The sequence below is a fragment of the Budorcas taxicolor genome, chromosome 10, assembly GCF_023091745.1.
Source record: "Budorcas taxicolor isolate Tak-1 chromosome 10, Takin1.1, whole genome shotgun sequence".
Lineage (NCBI taxonomy): Eukaryota > Metazoa > Chordata > Mammalia > Artiodactyla > Bovidae > Budorcas > Budorcas taxicolor.
The window spans coordinates 42,987,327-43,002,843 of record NC_068919.1 but is presented as its reverse complement, the minus strand read 5'-3'; the positions used below and the strand labels follow the sequence as shown (position 1 = coordinate 43,002,843).

At 41.5% G+C, this 15,517-nt stretch overlaps 1 protein-coding gene across 1 annotated transcript in view; it reads right to left on the bottom strand.

The window, feature by feature from the left end:
- Positions 1-498: 498 nt before the first annotated feature.
- The window catches only part of FRMD6 (FERM domain containing 6), a 36,165-nt gene continuing 21,146 nt past the window's right edge, over positions 499-15,517 (bottom strand). The window contains exons 8-13 of the mRNA XM_052647042.1: positions 14,652-14,720; positions 11,882-12,056; positions 7,418-7,753; positions 6,559-6,690; positions 2,301-2,392; positions 499-912 (exon numbers count right to left, since the gene is read on the bottom strand). Of these exons, the coding sequence (XP_052503002.1) occupies positions 628-912; positions 2,301-2,392; positions 6,559-6,690; positions 7,418-7,753; positions 11,882-12,056; positions 14,652-14,720 (1,089 nt within the window). The 3' untranslated portion in view covers positions 499-627. The remainder of the gene's footprint in view (positions 913-2,300; positions 2,393-6,558; positions 6,691-7,417; positions 7,754-11,881; positions 12,057-14,651; positions 14,721-15,517) is intronic.

Sequence of the window (15,517 nt, the reverse complement as noted above, 5' to 3'; positions counted from 1 at the left end):
TTGATTCACATCTTGTTGACCTTGGGCTGCACTTCTGTGATGACGCATCTTTGGCGTGCTGGAACCACTTGATTCAACCGCTTCATTCCTGTTCAGTTTGGGACAGCCCCAGCGGGGTGGCAATGGCTACGACTGGGCAACAGTCTCTCTTTTAAAAAGATGAGAGCTTCTTCTCTCTCTCCTCCCTCAAACCACCAGCATTTCATGAGGGGGTGGTAGAAAAAAAACATACAAGCAAACAAAGAAACACAACAACATCGTTCACATGATTAAAAAAAAAAAAAGTGATGTTACACGTAATTGAACTGGAAAACAAAACAATGAACACACACACCGCAGTCTGATATCCTGAAGGTCTGGTAACCAGTAAAGCACATTTCCTTTCAAAGGATCAGTGAACTTCCGGGCACTTGTCTTCCTGTACATTCTCTGTAGTCCTTTCCCTCCTGTGTAATACTTAAAGTGCAACTGTCCCACGGCTTTTATTTCCATCACAACTATTATAAAGAAAGAGATATGTCTGGGGTGAAGAAAATATGGCACAAGTAATAGGTAAAGAAAGAACCCATGGCTTTCACAGCCTCTAGCAAGCAGCAGGCTGTCTGGACAGCTGCAAGCAGAGGTCCTTTAAACAACAAACTCCGGAACTTCATCGTGGGTGAGATCCAGAGAGAAGTATTTGCTGGTTCTTTTGACTGGAAAAGCATCTTGGATGTTGACACACTGCTGAGCCAAGCAGCTGCTGCAGTAGAGGCCTTCCTCATCCAGTTCATGGCCACACCCAAAGGTGTAACTCTGAGCAGTGTCCTGACACAGTCCTGCAATGCGCAAGAAGTCCTTCTGGTACAGTCTGATGTCATCAAGGCTCAAGCTATGTCGATCGGTAGAGGTCTTTGGTTTTCGACATATAGTCTACAAGACAAGGGAAGGTTGAAACGACTTTAAGAGTGTAGACTAGTGTGAAAGTTCAGCACTCTGTGCCCTGCACAGAGAAAAGCTGCCAAATCAGAAAATGTTAAGGAATCCTTAGCTGTTAGAGGGTGGCTTCCAATCTGTGGTTTCTGGGCCCTGAAGCCCTGTGAGGAAAACATGCTACCACCACCAATAATAGTAGCTTACATTTCCTGAGCCATTATTATGTGCTAGGCCCTAGGAACTCAATGATCTTCCCCACCCACTCCCTAGAAGAATAACCCAAGGCTCAGAGAAGTCAATGCAACATGAATCCAACTGTCTCCAGCATCTCAGAAACCAAGCAGTTCTCCTAAAATCAGGTTGCACAGGTAAAGGTACTGTTTCTTTGCTTTTCCATGAGGATAGGGCAATTCAGCATAGCAACACTCTTGTGCTGAGGTCTATTATTCTTTTAATACAACATGGGAAAACAAACCAATTATTACACAAGAAACACAATTTAAAACACTATTTTTTTAAAAAGCTAGAATTCGTGGGTAGAAAAATAACATGAAGTGTTCTTGGTGTAGAAAAGTTTGGGAGGCAGCTCCAGGATGAAGAGATGGCTCCTAAACAGTCCAAGAGGCTGTACTCTACTCTACCAAATGCTGTACACAACAGGTTACAGACTTTCCAAACTCATTATCCCAAGAGGTGGTACCAGCTGGAAATATAAGCAGGTTAAAAAATGGTTCCAATAATTACATGAATAGAAAATCCTCAATGGGTTACTTATGGAAATGAGCCATTACAGCTCTAACCTACAGAGCACCCGAGACAGACGGCATATAAAGAGAGAGAAAGAGAGTGCTCAGAAGTCAGAGGTGAGTATCAGTTGTAGATTCCATCCAAATCCTGCAACAGTGAGTTTCGGAGTATTTTAATTTGTCTGTATCTTCTGATCGCTTAATCGTCTAACCAGTGATTACGGGTAATCAAATACACTAGCTTAGCACAGTTTGAAAATTCAAGCTGAATGGAATAATTAAGAGTGTGGAAACGCTTCTGTCACAACATACCTGACAAGAAAATTACTCTCTCAGTTGTTGAGATCAACACACACACACACACAGAATTAACCTGAAACCTAAAGACCAGAGGCTTCTCATATGAAGTATGAAACAAAGTACACAGTTCATCCAAATAAAAATCTCACTCAAAGGGAAATGGAACTAGCAAATAAATGGAAATAAATTCAGACTAAAACTAGAAAGTATGTATCTACTAGGAATCATTTCCTGAAGGTTTTAAATTTCTGCTCATTTACATAATTATAAATGTAAGTCCCTATTTGAAACTGTCTATAACTTCAGCTCCTGATTTAAGTTTTTCAACTCCTCCCGTACCTGTGGAAGAGAATCGGTGCTCTGGCCACGCAGTTTGACTACCGTTTCTGAGGAGCTGGAGGTGGAAGAACCGATTTCTTTCACAATCAATCCTAAAGTAAAACACAGAGGAAAAACCAGTGAAGACCTCAGATTATTTATCCTTCTTGACACGCATCTGACATGAACTACTGTGTGCTTGTGCTCAGCCACTTCAGTCATGTCTGACTCTGTGACCCTATGGACTGTAGCCTGCCAGGCTCCTCTGTCCATGGGGATTCTGCAGGCAAGAACACTGGAGTGGGTTGCCGTGCCCTTCTCCAGGGGATCTTCCCGACCCAGAAGTTGAAACGGGTCTTCCGTGTCTTCTGCAATGTAGGCAGATTCCTTACCGCTGAGCGACCCTACTACCAAGAACTAAAGTGCAAATATTAGCCAGTGCTGATGAATCTCCATGTGGCCCTTTGGTGGCTGACAACAGGCATGGATCACAATCACTCCTTGTGTTGCAGAGAGTGGTGAGATCCATGAGGGGTTAGAGCATAGCACGGAGGTTAAAAACTGCATTCTCTAAAACAAACTTCTAATTAAGCTGTTTAGGATGCAGTTAGAAACAAAAACAAAGGCTGAAGGTGAAAGTCATTTCTTTACTGTATCACTAAAGCTCCCCTACTCTCCATACAACACTGACTTTGAATATAACTCTCTGAACAGTGACACAGCCTCTAGTTTTGGTTCTACTTAAATGAGCAGTGGGTAAATGGGTGGGAACTGGGTCCAGGCAAGTAAGGACCTGTGTGTCCTGGCCAGTGTCCTCTTACAAATGGGGCTGAGCACAGCACCCATCCAACTGAAGAGCAAATGCCCACAAACGGCAAGGTTCAGGGCCTGCATATGGAACACACTCCGTTCCAGACGTTCCTCTGGGAGGACAGGGCCATGGCACAGGCCTCCTGCATCAGGTTTTACTGGCCTGACACCAAAAATGGGAGGCTACAGTGAGAAGTCAGCTCTGGACCTCTGAGATCACCAGAGCCCCTTGTCACTGAGGGCTCACGGGGCCTGATGGTATTTTAGAAACAGAAATCCAGGGATAAAACTTTCCTAAGGGACTGTGGCATAGGAATAAAGCATCTAGAAAAAATATTTAAGGAGGTAAAACTGTCAACAAGAACTGGCGATGTAAGTGAAGACCACTCATGTTTCTTGCAAACAGATGGAGCAAGTGAAGGTCAAGCCCCAGAGCCTTAAGGCTAAATGGCTTAAGTACATTTCCACCTGATAAACAAAAGAACCTTGAGTAAGCAATATGATTTTTATTCAGCCACTGCTAGTAATCCATAGAAAAGACTTTTTGTATTCTGTCTCTTTAAAAAGGTCTCATGATAATTCAGTGTCTGGCATGTATTAAGTGTTTGATGATTAGTTCAATTAAAAAATGATATACATACATTCCTTGGCTTATATGTAGACAGTTTATTCTCAGGTGACACTCATGTTTTTGGAGCTGGTACCAACTGCCTGAGCAGAAGATCTTTCTCTAGAAAGCTCATAATCTTTTAAAAAGCATTAAACTTAAAAAAAAATTATTTATTTTTGGCTGTGCTGGGTTTTTGCTATTTTGTGCAGGGTGTCTCTAATTGTGTCGAGAGGGGGCTACTGTCAAGTTGTGGTGTGTGGGCTTCTCACTGCAGTGGTTTGTTTCTCCTGTTGCACAGAATGGGCTCTAGGGTGCACAGGCTTAGCTGCCCTGCGGCATGTGGGCTCTCAGTTCCCAGACCAGGGATATAACTCATGTCAATCGGCAGGTTCTTAACCACTGGACCACCTGGGAAGTCCCAGCATTAAACTTTCGAGTGAATCTTCACAGGAAGAAGATGTGGACTAGGGTACCGGCTGGCACTTGGTATGGTTCCTTTTGGATTTCCTTGTAAATGTGCCCATCTGTGTGTGTTAGTCGCTCAGTCGTGTCTGACTCTTTGCGACCCCATGCACTATAGCCTGCTAGGTTCCTCTGTCCATGGAATTCTCCAGGCAAGAATACTGGAATAGGTAGCCATTTCCTTCTCCAGGGGATCTTCCTAATGCAGGATCTTCCTGAACACAGGTCTCCTGCATAAACAGGTGGATTCTTTACTGTTTGAGCCATGAGGGGAGCCCAAATGTGCCCTGGTTGCCTGTAAATCACCTGCTCTGAAACCCAGAACCAGCACTAGAAAACTCAGCATCAAGCCTGATGATCAGAACATTGAACCCACTCCTGCCAACTTCCACAAGAATGAAGGATGGAGCGGTACACTGCATCACCACTCAACCTTAGCTCTGTGTTTTTAAAACAATGTGTAAAGGCTCAGACTATAGAGACTTTGGCAAACTAGGATGATGCAAGGAAGAAAATTAAAATAGCGATAACCCCATCACCCAGCAAAAAGGCTACTAATATTTTTATCATAGGTGTATAAACATTTTTATAATTTGAGATCATGCTATTTAAACAATTTATACTGTTTGTCTTACCTATGTTTCTTATATTATTAAGTATCCTCTGAAAGAAAATCTCATCATTGAATGGCTATATAATATTCTACTTTAATGAACAGAACATAACTTTACTCATTGTTAAACTTTAGTTTCTTTTTTCTTTCTGCTATTATATTTGACATTTAAATACACATTTTTTATATATAAATCTTTTCAAAAGCCATCTTATTTGTTTAAATTTTAAACAAATTTAATTGCTATTTAAAATTACAAAATTAATTTATAAAAATCAAACAGAAATAAAAAAAAATAGAAAGTAAAAGTCTGCTTGCCTCATCTCCCCTTCCTAGAGGCCCACTTTAGACAATTTTCTTTACACAAACACACACACACAGGGAGTGATGACATGTTCTCTATACAGTTATAATGTATGTATATATATTAAAACATATTTGTAAGGAAAAAAATCAACATAATAAAGTAAATGGACAAAAAGGGGCAATGTCTGGTACAAGACTAGCGCAATCAGCCTCTTGGGTCTTTGTTGCTCAGAGTGATTCTCAGCAATCATGCGCAGGTCTGTTTCTGGCTAAGCTTCTGAAGGCCATGGTTCTGCTAGGTTAGCAAGTGGAATTCTGTCATCAAAGGTTCCTCCTACTCTTTAGAGAACTGCCAGAATGACAAAGACTGTGTCTGTTAACCTTTTCATCACTAATTCTCTGCCCCTGATGCATGGCAGAGGATCACAATCAGAGGTTGTGGGTCATGACAGGGCAATGCCAGGTCACTCCAGTCGAAGGAGGATCTCTCACTCAAGCAGTGCTTTCAGTACCAAGACACTTAGCACTGAAGTCATTTCGACAGCTGGCGCCTAAGGCATTTTCTGTAAAGAACAGAGACTAATTCATGACATGTGACAAAAGCAATTACAAGTCTGAGGTTTTTTTAAAAAAAACTACTTTTGTTTTTCTAAGATGCCAACTTTCATTTGAGAGAAATATATATATTATTATATAACTCTATAAAAGGGTTATAGTGAATACATTTGAAGATGTCATCAAATATAGGATTTAAGAGTTTTTTTACGCCAACCTTTTTTAACACTTTTTCTCCAGGTTCCTACACCCTATATGATATAGTGTGTGTGTGTGTGTGCATGCTCAGTTGTGTCCAACTCTTTTGTGACCCCCTTGGACTGAAGCCCACCAGGCTCCTCTGTCCATGAGATTTTCCAGGTAAGAGTAATGGAGTGTGTTGCTATTTCCTCTTCCAGGGGATCTTCCTGACCCATGGATGGGACCCACAGCTCTTACGTCTCCTGCACCGGCAGGCACATTCTTTACCAACTGTGCCACCTGGGAAGTCCATATAATATAGCATGGGGGAAAACAAAACAAAGTAAACCTGGAGACCTGGCTGCTGTTTTTCTCCACACAGCATTTGTCCTCTCTAATCCATGGGTTTTCTTGTCTATGCAAAGGAGGAGGCCAGTTTGAAGGGCTTCCAAGCCTCTTAACAGATATATCACATAACTCTCGGATTATCATTTAAAAGAGCAAAGAAAGAAAGATAAAAGCCAATTACACAGCTCTATCCAAAGCATGAGGTAGAGGATGCTAATTCCAATGCTGAGTGCTTCTCCAGCTTCCCTTTCCTTTTCCTCCACAGAAGGCACTCGATCGCACAGTCTGTGACACTGACCTGGAGCCCCCAACCCACTCCTTCTATTTTCCTGGCCGCCTGCTCCCCAGTCCAGGACCACGCCCTGGGTAAGGAGATCCCTTCCGTGGGAGCTCACCAGAGTGTCCGTTCAGCTTCCGTGACAGGAGCATGTCCTCTGTGATGTAGATGCACATATCTGGGCTGACTTCCAAGGACTCTTCATTCATCTGCTCCAGGTCTCTGGGGTCATCAACCAACATCTCTATTTCTGAAGAAGGGAAAGACATTTAGTGACAGGAAATGGTCACCATTCATAGCCACACCTTGAGGAAGGTTATGCAATTATTTACATGTAAAAATAAATTTGCTAATGAGACTCCACAATAGGAAATTCCAGTGACAATTCTTGACTAGATCCTGCTTCTCTTTTTCTCAGGACTGTTGTGTTATCTACATGTCTGCTAATGCTATGATGTGATTATCAATTATTCTTTCTCTTTAAGAAAAACTGTACTAGCATGCTGTGACGACAAAGGGCCAGCTGAGGCTGATGGGTCGTTTGGCTCATGCCAAAGCAGACTGTTGACAAAGACAGAATGAATAGTGCATGAAGCTCTCCGTCTCCCACATGTGCCATCTCTTGGAGCATTTAACAACGAGATTTGAGATCCACATGAATTCCATAGTAAGCACACATATGTTTTTCAGTTTTCCTCAATGGAGTCAGTATATCTTTTCCCCAAACCTGAATGCTACAGCAATTATTTGAAACAGAAAAACAATAAAAAAGATGCACCCAAATGCTGATACAGGCTATAGATCTCATCTTATTTCCTTAACCCAGGGTGAAGCAGCCAATGCTGTGTTGCCTCTTCTCTATTACAACCTTAATCCTATGGAACCAACACTGGGGAAAGCACTGGGAGAGAAAAAGCAGACGGGGCCCTGACAATGGGTCAGCACCGTTAGCTTGGAGGGCCTGGGGGGCAGGTTACCATCATCCTGCGAATCCTCCTCCAGCCGGTCCTTGCCGCCACTCTCCACCCCAGAGGTGTGGGAGCTGCCGTGGCTGGTCATGGAGCTGCAGGTTTTCAGCTTGCGGTGGATGGCACTGCCAGGGTAGGCGTCCTCGGGGCCTGCATCCCGGGCCTTGGTGTCGGCCTCAATGCCCGAGGTGTGGGAGCTGCTGTGGCTGGCGGTCGAGTGACGGGACAGGCGCTTGTGCTTCATGCTGCCGGCGCTGCTCCCGCTGGCCCGCGACCGCTTCTCCAGCTGGTCCATGTCAAGGTCCAGGTTGTCGCTGATGTAAGACTCCCGGTACTGCTTCTTCTCTGTGAGGTGAGGAACACAGCTCGTCATTACAGTCAACCAAGGCAGGAGGAATGGCTGGTTAGCCCAGGGCAGTCATCAGGCCACGAACAAGCACAGTTTCACATTTAGAAGTAAATGACTGGAAAGTGCTGATAATTCTGATAGGAACTCTATGTAAGAAGACTGCAAAATGAATAAATCCCAGTACAAGAGATCTGAGGCAGGCATTTGACTATTCGAAAAGCTTTAAAGTTTCAAACACTGCAGAAGAATGCTACTCAATGTGGATGATAAGACCACTTCTTGTCTGAAAACTGTTATTTGTCCACAATGGATTAAGTTTAGGAATTGAGAATAAACATTTAGAAACTTACAGAGCGATCTGATATTGCCAGCACATCCACTAATGAGACTTTGAACTTTGCAAAAGTATCAGTGCATGGTGGATTAGAAGTTTTAAAAAATCTGGTCCTTCCCCACAGATAATTTCAGAAACTCTGCTACAGAAATGGTTTCATAAGTACACTTATGCTAACTGCCTTTCATTTGATTTGTTCATCTGTTCAGTTTGGTCCATTGTTAACTTAGCTCTAACTGTTGAAGACAATTTAAAATAAAACTATTTATTTTTCTGAGAATTTCTTTCAAAAAATTCCAGAACTGAGATTTTCACGGGTTAAGATTGATTTTCTCCATTTAGGCTGAACTAATGAGACTTCATGATCTATTAAGAAAACATAGTAATCACTCTGGTTTGATGATTTATACCCACATAGCCTCTGACTGATAAAACTGTTATTTAACAAGTTGGTGCAGATCTTTAATGCAAACAAAGACACAATATCGGAAAGTCCCTTTTATCAAATGCTAGACTAACCATTACATAAAGGCACAAATTTACAACTGGGCTACAGGTATACAACTGATACAAACATACTATTTTTGTGCTTGAGGTCAGAAATTTAAAACAAAGAAAGAGCCTTTGTTTTAATACTGATGATGAGTATTTTTAATACTGATGAGAAATAACACATCAGAACAATGTTAAAAAGGAAGAGTGCACTTGGGGAATGTTGAATTGATACTATTTTAGAAACTGCTAACTAAACCAGACTATTTGGGTTCTCAAGGGTCTGCTAATGGATTTATCTTGTCTCTTGGTTAAGTAAAAATACTTGTACTTTAGGTGTCTGAATCCAGCCTGAAGTGTAATCACCACAGGCTTCTCAGGGGAAGAAAGGAACATCAACAGAAAGAGAAGATATGCACTCCAGGATGCAAAATGGCAACAATGCTTGGAGATGATGGTGTGTACATTTCTGGGCTCCAGCCTATTCATGTTACTTCTAAGGACTCAAGCTGAAGCAAAGAGGTGTAGCAATACTCACAGTGAGGCAGAATGGAACCAGACATCAGGGCCTAACCACACATCACTGCTACAAAAGTACATCCATCTACAGCCCATCTTTTTAGGGCTAGGCTGGGTTCTAATGAGTCCTATTTTCTAAGGCAGCAGGAGTTGAGATGAAGAGCTAAAAGGGGTTTGCAAAATTCCCATATGCTTTCTATTTGTTGTAGTTTCAGTACAATAGGCACATGGCCCTTGGAAGGGTAAGAAGTGAAAAAAAAAAAAAAGTCTTAAGCCCTAAGACAACTGATAACAGTGGCTCTATTAAAAAAAACTTTTCTATATCTTTAAAAATAGTCCTTTTACTCCCAAATTTCTGACAGATTTGGAGTCAACTAGTTATTCTATACTCACACACATACTCACTAGAAAACAAGTACTTTGCCAACTTGTCCTCTAGCTAATAAGAGCCTAGCCTGAATTACTTCCTGTCAACATGTCAGCACAGCCTTGGTGTTCCACGTGCTGGCTTCTACTCCTGTCATTGTGCTTTTCATCTCTTGGACCTTCTGCAAACATTTAAGAAGTTTCACACCAATCAGTTACAAAATGAGGGAAACGTTGAAATAATTTTGAAATTTATTCTAAGAAATACAAAATGCAACCGCTCACCCTCTAGCAATCACTGGTGTCAACAATGCAAATCATCTGTTGTAAAAGCCCACAGAACACCAAACTTCTCGTGTTATTTTGGACCATAATGCAAGTCAATGCACTCTCTTGACATAAAACCTGAGAATAAGCCCTAGCTATTGAGTAAAACTGAGTTGAAGATTTTAATGACAGAAAGCGTTTTTGTATCCATCTCTTTTAAAACAATAGGATTCTTGTGATCATTTTTATTATAAAATGCAAAAATAGTGTTTCAGACAAGGTGACACTAGACGAAATCTAATTAAAAAAAATAAAGATTCTTTTCATGCTGTGATTTTGGCTAATGTTAATAGCTTTTTTTTTTTTTTGAATGTTGCAGTCCTTAAGTGTGGGTGAAATAACTGAATTCAGGCCAACGTTAATCCAAAAGAACTTAGTTTCAGGTTTTCTTCAGATCTGCAGGGATTTCTAAGCAGAAGAATGTAAAGATGTGGAATTAAAAAAAAAAGCCATATCTGCAAAATGTATCTACACATACCCACATCAAAGATCCAATCTGCCCTCACATGCACTTGGTACTACACTTGATAACAAAGCCCTCCCCTCTTAAGAACTTAACATTCTTTGTAATTTTTCTTTAGAACCTATAGAGGAGGTTCATTAATTCTTTCAGGGTACAAGGGGCTCACATTACAGTCACCTAAATAAGAATTTACTAAAATGCTGTGGGCAGAGAGCTGCTGGAATAAATGAATTTCCTAAAGTTGCGAGTTGGCCATTCAGGAATGAAGCCAACTTGGCAAATGATGGGCTCTGCACCTAAGTCACCTATTCTCACAAGCTTTCCTGGTGCTTCTGCCCATTTAAATTCCTAACCTTCATGTCAGCGTCAGACAGATACATACATTTGTTATACTGATGAGTCATCATGGGGAAGAACTGGCAGTCTGGCAGCAGGGGAAGCCAATACACTAGACAGTGAGACTAATTCTCTCCAAAGACAAATGCAGTTTGGTGGCAGACAGTGGAAAATGATTCATGTTCTAATTGCTACTTAAATTACAATGGCATCTCCAAACTGGGCCTCATTTAAACTGAGAGGCAGCTTTTGAGAAACATCCATCAGATTGTGTTTAAACCTCTATAAGGACTTTTGTTTGTTAAGAGAGGACAGGTACTTGTCTTGTTTCTATAGGAAAAGTGTGGTCTGAGAGGTCAAAATGTGTTTCCGACATGGACCTAAGTTAATATGCATCTAAATCCTAATTCATGCAAATACCACAAATCAAATCCAATAAAATTACCAACAATTACTATAACATGAGTTTTCAAAAAAATTGAAGACACTGAAAGACCAAATATGCAAAGTAGCATTTTTGGGTGTGAAACTGGAGTGTGCTGTACAGAGTAACCACAGGAGATAAAGAGCGAACCATCAGGTTAATACTGTGAAGTTGAAGTCTATTGTTAGAAGCCTCTACCTCATCTTCCTCTCCTCACCAAGACTTGCCCTTCTCATGGCTCAGAACTCTAAAGCCCCAAATGCACTGCTCTGTTCTGTGTCTCAGCAAACAGCCCCTGCTCCCCAGTAGGACAGGCTAACAAGATCCTCAATTGTAAAATTTTCTCTCCTTTGTTGGTCTTTCTTGCTGAGCCAGACAAGGGGCTTCCTAGCTGTCAACAGAGGCTAGAGATATTCTGTGGTCCACCTTTACTGTCACTCTAACAGAAGGAATAATCACACTGCAAGGAATTTCAGAGAGCTGTACATAACAGCCCCAAGGTGGACCAGTATATAAACAAAACCCTGAGATGCAGATAGAAGCTGGTAAGCAGATAAACCTTAGCCTGTGCTTCCACGTAGTGGCTTTCTAGACTTTCAAGTTGAGTGCAGGGAAACTTTAAAGAGACTGTTTGCTAGGACAGTTAAATAGCAGGGATAATCTCAGATATGCTGACCAGGCTGTGGGTGGGCTTTCCAGGACTGCCGAGATGGAAAAAGCAATGCTGCTGGGAACCTGGAGAGGCTGGGGGTCCCCAGGTCCCACTCTTCAGGAGACTAAAGCCCCAGTTCTTGGCAGCTGTAGAGTAAGGGGCCATGGGTGCCGAAAGTACCACCTGCTTCCCACCCAAGATCTTGCGATACCTTCGTTTTCCTCCAGCTTCCGGATGTGGCGCAGAACGGGCTGCAGGTTCATGTAGAGGCGATGACTGTTGCTCAGGAGCTGCAGAAGGTGTCTGGAGCGCATGGGGCACCCCGTGTAGTAGATGAGCTTCCTGGCAGAAGGCAAGCCATCTGGGAGAATCTCAAACTTCTTACCCTGTGGAGGGAAAGAACAAGTCAGGAAGACAAGTCTCTGATGTGTCAAGGTCCATTTTCTTTCCTGGTAAGTAAGGAAAACTACAGACTCAGAAATAGATGCTTAAGGCTCCATCCAAAGTTCCCTGAGGAGTACATTACTGTCTTCCCTTTCAAAAATGTCACAGGATAGAGGATTACCAAAAATTCAGGGAAGTGCCAAGCCAGGGTCTTCTGGTTCCATCTGTGGTTTCTCTGGCTGGCCAGGCTATTTACGCAATGGAGAAGAGAAGGGCCCATCATGAAAGCATTCTCAAATGTAATCCCAGCACCCTAACTCAGTAAACAAGACCACAAGCCCTAGAAGAGTAATGCATTCAAATATTTGTTGGGCGCTGACAAGACGGCAAACACTTTTCTATGCTGAGAAAACAACAGTCATATGACCAAGTCCCTACCCTCCTGTTGCGACATTCTGGGGTAGAGATGATGAATAAATACATCAAGTAACTACAGCCTATGATAAACTATGGGGTGGAAATACAAAATGAGAAACTCTTCAGTCAGATAAAAGAGGGAACTGGAAGCCAGATGGATAGCTGGAGGGATGAGACAGGAAGGAGAAATAAGATATGCAAGTGGTACGTAAGTATCTCTCTGTCAGTGGAGGAACCTCATTCACCAGGTTTGGGATCATTAACCTGAAGTTCTTAATTGAGGGAGAGGGTGTGGCAAAGTTCCTTCCAGTTACACAATATTATAAATTCCTTTAACTTTTTTGACAATGAATAGGATAGCAGGACTACAGAAAGAAGTCTTCCAGACACAGTGATTCCCAGCTGGAGACGAAAGGTAAAGCAAAGAAGGAGGTGTATTTTACTACACACTGAAAGTCAGCACAAAGCAATTCAGACATGGATGGAATTTCTTACCCCTTGACTTTCCATTTTAAAAGGAACCACCACCGGATCTCAATGCTATGATAGAATGCTTGTAACTTACACTTCATGAGCACTAAACATGTATTAACTTACTCAGTCCTCACAAGTCTACGGCCAGTGAAAGTGTTCGTCACTCAGTCATGTCCGACTCTTTGCAACCCCACTGACTGCAGCCCACCAGGCTCCTCTGTCCACGGAATTCTCCAGACAAGAACAGTGAAGTGGGTACCCATTCCCTTCTCTAGGGGATCTTCCTGACCCAGGGATAGCACCCAGGTCTCCTGCACTGTAGGCAGATTCTTTACCGTCTAAGCCACTAAGGAAGCCCAAGGGGGTGGTCCATTATCCCCATTTTGTAAGGAAGAAACCAAGGCACAGAAATGTTAAGTGATATGCCCAGAGTCATACAACTAGGCAGGGCTGGGCTGGCTGAAAGAAGAATCATCTGGGAAGTTTGCCAAAACAGATTCCTAGTCTCTGCCCCAGACTTGCTGAATCAAAAATCTCTTGGGTGAGGCCCAGAAATCTGAATAAGCTCCTCAGATGAAGGTGATGCACAACTAGATTCAGGAACCACTTGGTGCAGGACCCTTAAAAATTCAATTTCTATAAATATATTTTATTATTACTTAATTGGAGACATGAAGGGGGCAAGAGGGTTAATAATTTTCTCATTTACAAATAGCTCCACTCCTTTCACAAAAAGCTCGAAGGAGAAATAGCCAGTGAGGAGGAGGCAGGTCAGGCCCCATTTAATGTATGAGTAAAGTGAAATCAGATTGAACTGTGCCCAATCTGAATTAAAGTCAGAAACAGGTCTTTTAACTCACAGGGCAGTGTGGGATCAGTGCCCAAATGCAATCTGGCAATACAGCTCTTTATTTATGTAGGCCATCTTCCTGCTGGAAAGAAGCATGTGTCTTAATCCTTATCTTCCTCCTCTCTCTGTGTATTTCTTCCAGTAATTTAGGAACAAAGCAAAATTATGAATTTTAATGACCACTAGAAAGACATATAATTAACTGTAATTCTTTGAACTCTTCCCCAAAATGGATACAGCTGGCAAAAGAGTGAAACAGCTGGGAAAAACAAGAATTTGCTCTGACAAAAGAAAGTGTATTGTTCTCAATAATCTAAAAACAAAAGTACTTTTCCTGTTAAGAGTTGTAGCCCTTTCCTTATAATGATGATTTGCAACAGACAGATATTAATAGAAACATCTTTTTATATCACTCTTTATTCTCTATTCAAGAGAAGTTAACTTCCAAAAGAACGGGCCAACCCCCAAGCTAAGAACAATTTACCCTCTGATTACAGCTTTCTGTTTTCTAATCCCTCTGCTGTACATTTTAAAAAATAATTCTGTTTGATGAATTCATCTTGAACTTTTCCCATCACATTTTTTTCTGCAACTAGGGTAGAGTGGTAGGGACCAGACACACAAATTAAAATTGGTGATTTCTTTCTCTGTAAGACTCTGTGATTTCAGGTTCACTACTGAAAAGTGGCAAGGATTATAATTACACCACATGTGTAAGAATCTAAGAAAGCTAACTATTTTCATCTTCAATTTTGAGAACACATCAAGTTTTGTGCCTGAAACAATATTTTGTTTAAAAAACAAAAGTCCACAAAAACAAACAGATGAGTATTTTAGTCAGTTATTTTAAACTTACCACAAACACCAACTTTCCAACATTGGTCCAAGGGAAATCATAAAGTAATTGTTTCTCTTCGTCTAAATTCTGTGGAAAGAATGATGAGTTACTTATAATTCGTATAAGTTATGCACATAGAGTTACCGAGGAAACTGACAGATACTCTAAAATAGCTCTAACTTCTTTCCCAGAAAACTAAAATACAGTAATTAAAATCTGAAAGAGGTCCCCAACTCTCTTTAGAGACATGCAGACAGTAATTAAGAGATAAATGATACAATTCTGCCACTTTGGGTTCCTCAGTGACTACGTTGCCTTTCAAGGTTATCTTTTCCCTTTTGGCCCATCTCTAAATTTAAATAAAAAGTCCAGAAGACTCAGGCATTCGAGAGATGAGATAAGGCACTCAGACTTTCATAACTGGGCATTTTGCCTATACCAAAGATAAGGCACCCTCATGTTCTCCCAGGTCTCACAGACCTCCTCTTTCCCCTGTTGATGGTGGGATGATAACACCATCCCACCTGCAGAAGGATGACAGGAACTGCTTATTCAACAGATGAGTTTTATCGGAAAATTGTAACGGAAATTAAAACGTCTGGGTCAGATACTTTATCACAAAGTCATTTTTCTTTCCATAGTTACAGATGCACCAGATGATAAAAAAAAGAATGCTAAAAATTAATGACATACAAAGAAAAATGTCTGGATATTAATGATCTATGAGTGATAAATGTGGGCCAATCTTTGGTTTGCTATTTTCTGTTCTAGAGAACTTACTGATGTCAAGGATCAGACTGTTTCACTTTGTCTATCCCACATTATCCACGTCTGTGCTGGACAAATAAGAAGTAGTAACCAATCAATGGCTGGAAATAGGACCA